At 39.9% G+C, this 12,093-nt stretch overlaps 1 protein-coding gene across 1 annotated transcript in view; it reads right to left on the bottom strand.

Moving 5' to 3' along the window:
• RAD51B (RAD51 paralog B) overlaps positions 1 to 12,093 on the bottom strand; it is a 1,006,719-nt gene that overhangs the window by 87,501 nt on the left and 907,125 nt on the right. The window contains exon 9 of the mRNA XM_006865616.1: positions 9,598 to 9,701. Within this exon, the coding sequence (XP_006865678.1) occupies positions 9,598 to 9,701 (104 nt within the window). The remainder of the gene's footprint in view (positions 1 to 9,597; positions 9,702 to 12,093) is intronic.

Raw genomic sequence — 12,093 nt, 5'->3', positions numbered from 1 at the left:
TGGCTGCTCTGATCCTTTCCCCGCTTGGCCCCACACAAAATGGCGGCTCCTGGAGCAGCTGAGCGTCCCAAACCAGGAAGCAATTGATTTCTTGCTTCTGCCACAAGCTCCCCAGCTGTAAGTCTTCCAACCTTCTAAATATTCCTTTATATTTAGTTCAGAGTACTGGGACCATCCCCTGAGCCTTCTTGGTCCTGTATTCTGTGTTGTTCTCGGCAGAGCTCGTCACTCCACTTCCACCTGATCCGCCATCTTTTTCCAGAACCTCCATGAACTTTTTAAAGTCTTCCTGTATGCCTAACATTCTGCCCCAAATTAACCCTTTAGTTTATTGGAGAAAAAAGATTTTTTGTCATCTTTTTTTCATTATTCAGTCCTATATTAAACCTTTTCAACCATAGAAAGGAAAATTTAAGAGTTATGGAAGAAGGCAACAAAGACCTTTTCCTCTCAGTCAAAGTCTTCACTGCTGCCTATTCTTTGAAAGCAGCTGCAGAACCCCTCTCTCAGTCTTCTGGGTCTATGTTTAGACTCTAGCTTGCTTACACAAAAAAGTCCCAATTTGGATTCAAAGGAAATCTTACTTCCACTATTCCATAGATCCCAACAAACTGGTTCTGCAAACAATGTGTGCCTATATTCAGTATTCTTGTAGTGTTTCTATATAAATATTTCTTGCAATTGTCAAGGTTTGATGCTAACCTTTTTAAACTGGCAGTTAAAAATCTTCTAAAGGAACTATTAAACTTTAAAATTAAATTCCTATGGGGAAGAGTGATGTCTACGTAGGATGTCTATCCTTCTTCCTCAAGACTAGGTTCAAATATGGATACAAAGAATTTCTTTCTCTCTTTTGTAATAAATGTATTGAATGTGTAAATGCCAAACATTGCCGTAGCCTCTAAGAGCATATAAGCAAGATCAGTCACAACCCTCAAGGGGTTGGTATAGAGGGCTCACGAGTACAAGAACACAGACAAGTGCTAGGTGCTACTGTGGGCGAGAGGTCTGGGGCACTGATCACATCCTGGGTAAGGAAGGGCTATCTTTACCATGGTGGTGCTTGGTGCTGGATGCCATTGAGTCAATTCCCACTCACAGTGACCTTATAAGACCAAGTAAAATGGCACCCTAGGTTTTTCTAGGGCAGAATAGAAGTACCCCAGGGGGTTTTCTTAGGCTGTAATCTTTATGGAAGCCGATCACCCATGGAGCTGCTGGAGGCTTTGAACTGTCATCAGGGCTGCTTGTGGTGGTGCTTGAATGTTTTAAAAATACAAAATGGACAAGGAGAGAAGGATTTTATCACCAGAAGGGGAAAAAAAAAACAAAAAACCTTCCAAAATGCAAAACAACCTGGGGCTTTGAGAAAAGCCTAAGAATTCAAGTGAGGACCAGGAGTTTGGGTATTTATTATTGGTCCTGTCAACAGTTTACTGGGGGTGCTTTGGCTACTCCCTCCAGTGTCCTCTAACTTCAGGGTGCTTTCCAAGTAGAAGATGAAAATATTCATATAAAGTCCATTATAAATAAATCTCCTGCATGAAAAAAAATCACTCCTTTCCAGTCTGTTGAAATATGAGTCATAATATTTATTTCCCATCACTCATCTGTCATTTTGTAATACTGTGGTGGCTTGCATGTTGCTATGATGCTAGAAGCTATGCCATTGGTATTTCAAATACCAGCAGGGCCATCCATGAAGGACAGGTTTCAATGGAGTGTCTAGACTACAACAAACTGGGAAGAAGGAATTAGCAATCTATTTCTGAATAGTGAAAACTTTATGGATATCAGTGGAGCACTGTCTGATATAGTGCCAGAAGATGAACCCTTCAGGTTGGCAGGCACTCAAAATACGACTGAGGGAGACCTGCCTAATCAGAGAGTCAACTGAAATGATTTGGATGTAGTAAATCATGCAGGACCTTCATTGACTGGTATTCACGGCTATAAATGAGACAAAACAGTGGCAAAAATCCATTAATAATTAGAATGTGGAAAGTATAAAATATGAATGAGTGAAAATTATAAGTTGTAAAAAATGAAATGGAATGCTGGAATGCTTGAATATTAATATTCTATTAATATTATTTGTGAATTGAAATGGACTGGCATTGGCTAGTTAGAATTGAACAATCTTAAATTCTATTATGCTGGGAATGACAAGTTAAAGATGAATGATGTCACGTTCATTGTAAAAAAGAATATTTCAAAACCTATGATGAAATACATTGTTATCAGTAATAGGACAATATTCATATATATAAGAGGAAGACCAATTAATATGACTATTACCCAAATTTACACACCAATGTAGTTGCCAAAGGTGTATAAATAAAAGATTTTTACCAACTTCTGCAATCTGAAATTGATTATATATGTAATCAAGATGCATTGCTAATTACTGGTGATTGTAATATGAAAGTTGGAAACAAATAAGAAAAATTGGGAGTTGGAAAATTTGGCCTTGGTAATAGAAACAACATGGGATTGCACAACAGAATTTTGTAAGATCAACGACTTTTTAACTAGAAATAGCTTCTTTTCAACAAGATAAATGGTGACAATACACATGACCTTACTGATTGGGATACACAGAATCAAATTAAATACATTTATGGAAAGAGAATGGAGAAACTCCATATCATCAGTCAAAACAAGGTCAGAGGCCACTTTGGACAGATCTTCAATTGCTCACATGCAAGTTCAAATTGAAACTGAAGAAAATTAAAACAAATCTGTGAGAGTCAAAGTATGACCTTGAGTATATCCCACCTGGATTTAGAGATCATCTCAGGAATAGATTTGACTTGATGAATACTAGCAAATTAATACTAGCAAAGACCACGAGAGTTATGGAATGATGACATCAAAGACATCATAACTAAGAAAGCAAAAGGTCATTTTAAAAGGCAGGAAGAAGAAAAAAAGATCAAAATGGATGTCAGAGGTGACTCTGAAACTTTCTTTTGGACATAGAATCAATAAAGTGAAAGGAAGACATGATGAAGCAAAATTGCTGAGCAGATTTCACGGGGTAGCTTGATAAGACAAAGTAAAGTATCATAATGACATGTTTAAAGACCTGGAGCAAGGAAACCAAAGGGGAAGAGTAAATTTGGCCATTTCTCAAGCTGAAAGAGCCAAAGAAAAAAACCACGCCTTGAGTTACAATGGTGAAGGACTCTATAGGCAAAAAGTTCAACAACACAGGAACATTAAAGAAGATGGAAGGAATACATACAATCACTATACCTAAAAGAACTGGTCAAAATTCAGTCATTTCAGGAGCTTACCATATGATTAGGAATAGATAATATTGAGGGAGGAAGTTCAAGTTGCATTAAGCATTGGTGAAAACATTGGTTCCAGGAATTAAAAGAATATTGACTGAGATATTTCAAAAAAGAGATGCAACACTGGAAATGCTCACTAGCCAACCACCTGGAAGAGATCCATATTTTAGCCCATTCCTAAGAAAGATGATTCAATGGAATGAGGAAATTACTGAATAATATCACTAAGATGACATACAAGTAAGAGCATGCTAAAGAGAGTTCAAAGCAGGTGCAGTAGTACATTGAGAATATACCAAAAATTCAAGCTGGGTTCGGAGTATGAAGTGGAATGAGCGATACCATTGCTGATGTCAGATGTTTATCTGTGTTTTATTAACTATGCAAAGGCATTCAACTTTGTGGATCATAACAAACTATGGGTAACATTGAGAAGAATCAGAATTTCAAAACGTTTAATTATGCTCATGGTAAATCTGTACACAGACCAAGAGGCAGTTGTATGAGCAGAACAAGGGGAAACTGAGTAGCTTAAAATCCGGAAGGGTGTGTGTCAGTGCTGTATCCTTTCACCATGTTTATTCCATCTGTATGTTGAGTAAATAATCTGAGAAGCTGGACTATATGAAAAAGAATGCAGCATCAGGATGAAGACTCATTAGCAACCAGCAATATGTAGCTGACACCAACCTTACTTGTTGAAAGCAAAGGAGATTTGAAGTACTTACTGATGAAGATCAAAGACTATAGCTTTCAGTGCAGATTATACCTCAACATAAAGAACAAAAGTAAGCAACAACCTGATAGACAGAAAAATATTGAAAGTGTCCAAGATTTCATTTTACTTGGATCTACAATCAACACTCATGAAAGCAGTAGTCCAGAAATTAAAGGACATAATTATTGCATTCAGAAAATCTGCTTCAAAAGAACTCTTTAAAGTACTGAAGAGCAAAGATGTCAGTTTGAAGACTAAGGTACACTTGACATAAGCCATGGTATTTTGAACTGCTTCATATACAGTTGGGCAACGAATAAGGAAGACTGGGAAAGAATTAATGCATCTGAATTATGGTGTTGGAGAAGAATATTGCTTAGTGCACTGGACTGTTAGCCAAAATGTCAAGAGGTTCAAACCCACCAGATGCTCCTTGGAAACCCTATACAGGGTCACTATGAGTCAGAACCAAATCAACAGCACTTAACAGCAACAACAGCAGTGATGCAGCGGTTACGTGATTGGTTGATAAATAGAAGATTAGCAGTTTAAATCTACCAGTGGTTCATGATCTGCTCCCATAAAGAGTACGACTTAGGAAACCCTATGGGGCAATTCTACTCTGTCCTCTAGGATCATTATGACTTGGGATTGACTTGATGGTACATGACAGCAACAAACACCAAGAATAAGTGATTTAATAAATATTTTCAAATGAATGTGTGCACAAACTCTCTGCTCTTGTTAGAAAGCAAAAATCAACCTAGGTCTTTGGTCCTGTTTTCTTCTGTTGCTATTCACCTCCCACCTCAACATCCTCCCTTTCCTCTCCGACTAACCTAATTTTATCTACTATGTAAGGTAGAGGTTTTCAACATTTGCTGTACATTAAAATTGCTTGGTAAGTTTTACAAATAAAATAAAATAAACACCAACTGTCTGGCCACAATAGCAGAGATTTTGAGAGTCTAGACAGGGTCCTGGTAGTGGTATATTACAAATGCTCCTGGCTAAAGTACACTCAGGTTTGAGAACTTGATTTAAGGTGAAACTCAAGTCCTACATTTAAAAACGTAATGTGCCTCTGATGATTTAAAAAATCCGGAGGCAGAGTAGTTATTGTTGTAACCACTTGTTAAATAATAAGCAAAATGCTGCTTTGTGACAGTACCTTAGCATTAACTCCTGCATTCAATTTTGATTATTCATGTGTATATATTCATCTCCCATATTAGACCAGAAGAACCTTGAGGGCAGACACTCTCACACTCTCTTCTACTTCTTGGAGTCCTGGTGTGGCGCTGTACAATCCTTACTGGACTGCTAATCATAAGGTTGGTGGTTCAGACTCACCAGCAGCTCCTTGGAAACCCTGAGTCAGAACACTCACAGCACATAACAACTTTGTATTCATTCTGGAGGCATTTATTGGGCAGGCCAAGGGAAGGGGCTGTGCCTAGAAGCAGGTGTTGGGCCACCTGGTGATGACAGGAGGCCTGTGCTGGTGACGCAGGACCTGGTGGGGCAGAGGGTACTTGATCTTGGAGTCGCAGACTAACAGCACTCACTGACTGCAATCTCCACCTTCATGATGAGGATAAAATGGGCACAGGTGCAGTGTTAGCGCCCATGTCAGGGTAGCACTGGGCGATGGTACCCGCGGTGGTCAGGTCCCAGTACTCCCAGGACCGTTTCAGGAATTGTAGTGCAGCCAGATGCCCAAGTTCTTCACCTGCAATGGGGATTCTCCAACACCTCCCAGAGTACATGATCTCCCAGGAAGATTTCTTCATTTTCTTCAGCAGTGACACAAAGTACCGGAAGTGGGACTTGGTGAAGATGTGGTTTGGAGCAAAGATGCTCATTCAGTAAAGTGGCTGTGTCTTACACTTGGGGTAGGCAAGAGCGACCCACCACCTTGTACCCATGAAGTGTGCCCAAGGTCTTCAGGGCGATGGCTCTGGGACTGCCACCACCAGCAAGAGGAAGTATCTGCTCCCACATCTCAAAATGTATTTTTGATGATTGAAAAAAAGAGAATCAAGACTAGTCCATTTCTACTCCAAGGACACATCTCTGGTAGGAGGGATAAGTATGTTGCAAAAAAGGGTGGAGCAGAACTGAAGCAGAGTAGAAAAAGAGTAAATAAAAGTCAAATGGAAAAAAACTAAATTAGTCCAAAAGAAAACGTTCCCCAGCTTTGTAAGAGGATTTTTGCAAACACTGGAGCAGAATAAACAAGTGAATTAACTTGGCTTGTGCACTGATAAGGAGATTTCTTTCTTGGTTATATAATTCTACAAAGTTTCTCGCATGTAAAGAAAATAATCAGCCAGGAAGACCTCCTTTCCCTTCCCTCACTATACAATTCAGCTCCTGGGTTAATCGCCTCACAGATCTGTTCAGCTTGACCTGACCCCCTTCCAGTCCTGTGATCTCAGACTAAGCCTTACAGTCAAGGGCCCTGGTGTAGAAATAGGATAGAACATAATCCTCACTCTATAGCCTTCATCCCTTGATGTAGTGGTCTCTGTTTATGTATTAAAATAAATAAACTGGCCATACTGAGCATCTACTCCAAGTGACTGGTGCTGCCATGTCTACCTACTTACCCTAAAGTGACCAAGGCATGTTCTCCTACTAAATAGGACTACAAAGTACTATTTGGTGCAATTACCTTAAAGGCTAGCTTTCAAGTATTGTTTGGTGTCCATATCCCAGAAAAGGTTTCTCTTCATATGACCTGCTATATATACTTTGCCACAAAGTGAAAGCCACAGAAAAAGGCTCAATGATTCACTAAGCACACTCTCTGTTAAGGCAAGATAAGCATATCAGATAGAGATATATTTTTATATCAAACTTTAGCCTACTTATTAAGCTACAAAGTTAACAACTAGCCCCAAACACATGCACATGTCTATATTAAATGTAACTTCTTCTGCCTATGTTAGCTGCTTTAACACTAGGCTAATTTTACTTAATTTTGAATTATTGTGTGAAAGCATGATTCAAGGCATTTAATTCTACTCCTGATTGATTAGTAATGACTGTAACAAGATGTCCTTTGTAGATAACACAGCTGACTCATCTAATAGGAAATGAATTCATAATCACTGATCCATTCATACTCCCCTCCTGGTTCTCCTCAAGACCAGTGACCTGAATGAGCCAAGAGCCAAGAGCTACCAAAACCTTCCATTCACCAAAGACACAAAACCATCATACTGGGTCTACCATGAACTTCCTATTGACAGCAACAAAATGAAAATGACAGGTTACTTAACAGAAAAATGTGACTTTAAATTCTAAATTGGTTAAATGATAAATTCTAACTAAACTCAGTTAAACTGAGATTCTTGAATCTATGACACTATCGGTTTGAACCACAAGGTCGGCAGTTCAACCTTACCAGCTGCTCCTTGGAAACCCTATACAAGGTCTCTATGAGGCACTAACTTGACTGCACTTAACAACAACAACAACAATAAATAATAGACTGAATCACAAAATCAGTATGTTAAAATGAGAACACATTCAAAATCTCAACCAGAGATGAACTACAGACTTTCAAGGACTATGGTTAAGAATCCATGAAAATGAATGAATCAACACTGATCCACAAAGAATTTCGCTTCCCTAAAAGGAGCTCTGGTAGCCTAGTGGTTACGAATTGGGCTGCAAACTGCAAGGTCAGCAGTTCGAAACTACCAGCTGTTCCGTGGGAGAAAGATGAGGCGTTCTGCTCTTGTGAAGATTTATAGCCTCGGAAACCCTGTACAGGGTCGCTATGAGTTGGAACCAACTCCACGGCACATAACAACAACAACAAAATAGGAGTTAGAAGTTCTGATAGCATAGTGGGTTATGAATCAGGATGCTAACCACAAGATCAGCAGTTCAAAACTACCAGCTGCTCCAGGGGGAGAAAGATAAGGCTTTCTGCTTCCATAAAGATCTACTGCCTAGGAAACCTGTCAAGGGTTGTTATGAGTCAGAACCGACTCCACAGCACATAACCATGAGGGTGACATCATCAAATAGAAGTTAGGTAGTAGTGCTTGACAATCCATAATTATATTCCTGACAGCTGGAATTCCTGATGATTAATTACCTCGGGCACAGGCCAAAGGTCATTAGGTTCTCCAGAAATATTTCTGGATGAATTCCACTAAAAAGAGAAGTAAAGGATTCAGAGCCCAGAACACTTGAGTCATCAGGGGGCAGGTATCACCGCCAGAGCCTGAAAATTCCAGAATGTTTCTCTACACGCAAACAAGCCACTCCATCTTCTCAGTATAGGGCTGACTCGATCACCAAACTGGAATGCTATTTACACAGTCCTAAGCAAACCAAGAAGAATCCTCTTGTCTGTAACCAAGGGCACTTGGAAAGTTATGTCTGAAACAGGCAAAGGCTCATGTTTGCCTTTCATGATTTCTGGAAAAGGGCCAATTTACCTAATGCAGGTAAAGGGCAACAATTCTCCTTCCCAGATGCCTTCTCTAGCCAGTACCACCAGCATAATTCTTCATGCCTCTTTGATTAATAACTTGGATTTGTTCTGTATTTAGTAAAATGCACATCTATTGTTTCTGAATTCTGCCCTTTCCAACAAATCAGAATAAGAATCTTGCTTTCTTTCCCTTCTGCTTGCAGGATCGAGATGGAATCTAGTTCACACCACAGGATAAAATTAAGGTTGGGCAGTAGGAAAAGTAAGTTTTCTGATAAGTAAACATTTTCTCAAAGAAGCAGACTGTGGTGCCCATTTCTTTGAGGTAGACAAGAAGATCAAGAAAGAGGTAAAATAAAATAACCTTTCTGGGAATGAAAAGGGAGAATTCTCTCAAGACCAGGGTGTTGTTAAGTGCCATTGAGTCAGTTCCGACTCACAGTGAAAATGTATAGGGTTTCCGAGGAGCGGCTGGTGGGTTTGAACTCCCGATCTTGTGGTTAGCAGTACAGGATTTATCTTACAGTGCCACACTAAGACTCCAAAAGATACCATACAGAAAGAAATATGAGAAAAATTATCAACCTTCTGGAGTTATCTCTGGCATTACTTAGTACCTGAAGCTACTGACTTAGGAGCTAATGTAAGTATACCTAGTATTTGTGGAATAGTTCATTTACTTGAAAAGATTTGGCTGGCCTAAGATTTTCAAAGCATACCAACATCAGAAAAAGAACCATCACCATTTAATTCATACACAAATGATCTGGTGTTCAACAAAGACAAAGTGATTATCTACTTTTTAGAGATGGGGCTCCCTCGAGGTGTGGCCCTTACTTACTTGTAAGTGATTACAAGTATCAGAGGAAATGTTAACTCTCTGGAATCTGTTTTTATACTTTTTCTGGGGTGTGACTTTTTTCTCCGTTTTATTATGAAGGTCATTGGGGTAGGTGGGGATGGTGCTTTCTTTAGGAAAATTATCATCGCCCACCCTCCACCCTCACCCCCACCACCACTGACCCAGGAATAGACAATGTGGCCAATACTTGCAGAAAATGAAGCCTCAGCTTGTGAGATAGATCTTGTGCTCACTGTGACAGTTTCCCAGTCTAAATGCTCACCTGTCTTCTCTCTGAATCAAGGAACTGAAAAATCAGCCTGGTGTTCACACTGTGACTCCACGTGTTTCCTAGTGCAGCTGTCACACAGCTGGATCCAGACGTGCCTGAAATGAAACCAGGCAAAACCATGGTTATGAGTTCCTTTTCTTTTGATGGGATTTCACATAGACAGAAGTCTGGTTGTCACACGTTGCTCAGGGAGCACGTGGGGTATGGGTTCATTATTAAAACATTGATGAGTTAGAGAAGATAGAGGGGGGTTTAAGGGATAGAGCCACCATAAGTTTTTTTGTTTTTTTTCAGCCTCAGTGAAAGAGTCCACCACTAGGCTAAAAGATAACAGAGTTATATGTCAACAAGAGGGTGCATTGTAAGGCAGCTGGAGCCATTGCTAATAATAAATCAAGTCATTCCATATTTAAGGCAGAAAGGCATAATGCTATTCCACAGAATAAACGACAGTTGTGAAACAGTTTAACAGAGTTGTAAGACTTCTTTACCTTGATAAGAGTCTTAGCTTAATTTTCCTTATCAGCATAGAAATGGTAGCATATGGATAAAAATCTTACCCCCACTGCACCCACCCCCACCCCTTGCCCCATTACAGGCAGAAGATGAATCTGCAAGATCTCACCATTTCATATCTAATCAGTGTTAAACCATCTTATTCCAAGAGAAATATTCCTTTACCTTCTAACACTTTGCTATAAAGAGGACAATCTGAAGTGCACTTTATCTGGGATCCTAGACTACTCAAAGTTTTAGTTCCACTACTAGCTTCCACTCCCGAGCTTCACTGATTTCTCTTAGAATAACTCAGAGAAAACCATTCTTGTTCTCCTTCTGTCTCGTACTCCTTAGAGGCAGGCCTGCAAATCTTACCACTTAGAAGTCAATCTCTACTATCAGAACCAGCCCATTCTAAGGTCTCCTTGTGACTTCACCCCAAGCCATGGGAGGAATCCTAGCTTTAGGGGAGAACAGTTGGGCATTTACTCTGCTGCTTTGTACCCTCAAGGTACTATCTCTTTACAATGAGTGGATTAAAGGACAGAGAGGTTGAAGTCTAAATTAGGTAAAACCATATGAGCCACGAATGCCTGACAGAACTGCAGAAATACAGGCGTGGACATTCTTTTTTTGGGTATCTGTTCATTGGTCTCTCGCTGTCTGCACACCTCCATTCTGGTGACTAGAGGGGATGCCTGAGCGAATGGACACCCCACCCCCATCCCTGGAGGGTTCTACTACACTTGCACACAGATCTCCTCATAATTTAAAGTGACAGTTTCCACTTAAAACCAAACGGCCACGACTCGTCTGTCAGTTTGTCTTACTGAGGTGGCTTGTGAGTTGCTGTGATTCTGAAAGCTATGCCACCGGTATTATAAATACCAGCAGGGTCACCCATGGTGGACAGGTTTCAGATGAGCTTCCAGACAAAGACAGACTAGGAAGAACGAGTGATGAACTACTTCTGAATACTTAGTCACTGAAAACCTTATGAATAGCAGAGAAACACTGTCAGATATAGTGCCCGAAAATGAGCTCCTCAGCCTGGAAGGCACTCAAAATGTGACTGGGGAAGAGCTGCCTCCTCATAGTAGAATTGACTGTGATGACACGAATGGAGTAAGGCTCATGGGAGAAAAGCCCACGGGACCTTCATTTGCTGATGGGGCACAACTCAAAATGAAGAGAAACAGCTGTAAACATCCATTGAAAATCGGATCATGGAATGTATGAAGTATGAATCTGGGAGTATTGGAAGTTGTCAAAAATGAAATGGAACGCATAAACATCGATATCTTAGGCATTAGTGAGCTGAAATGGACTGGTATTGGCCATTTTGTATCTGACAACCACATAGTTTACTATGCTGGAAAGGACAAATTGAAGAGGAATGGTGTTGCATTCACAGAGAAAAATAACATATCTAGATCAGGAGGTACAACGCTGTCTGCGATAGGATCATATCCACATGTCTACAGGGAAGCCCAGTTAATACCACTATTATTCAAATTTATGCACCAACCACTAAAGCCAGTGAGGATGAAATAGAAGAATTCTAACAACTTCTTCAATCTGAAATTAATCAAACATGCAATCAAGATGTCTTGATCATTACTGGTAATTGGAATGCAAAGGTTGGGAGCAAAGAGAAAGGATCAGTAGCTGGAAAATATGGCCTTACTGATAGGAATGATGCTGGAGAATGCATGATAGAATTCTGCAAAATCAATGATTTGTTCATTTCAAATACCTTCTTTAGACAGCTAAGAGACGACTATACACATGGACCTCACCAGATGGAATACATAGAAATCAAATTGACTACATCTGGGGAAAGAGACGATGGAAAAGCTCCCTATCATCAGTGAAAACAAGGCCAGGGGCAGACTGAGGATCAGACCATCAATTACTCCTATGCAAATTCAAACTGAAGCTGAAGGAAATGAAAACAAATCCACGAAAGCCAAAATATGACCTTGAATA

Source organism: Chrysochloris asiatica, unplaced genomic scaffold, assembly GCF_000296735.1.
Source record: "Chrysochloris asiatica unplaced genomic scaffold, ChrAsi1.0 scaffold00079, whole genome shotgun sequence".
NCBI classification, from domain to species: Eukaryota; Metazoa; Chordata; class Mammalia; order Afrosoricida; family Chrysochloridae; genus Chrysochloris; species Chrysochloris asiatica.
Note: the sequence above shows the minus strand (reverse complement) of the source record. Positions and strands in the feature narration are given on the sequence as shown.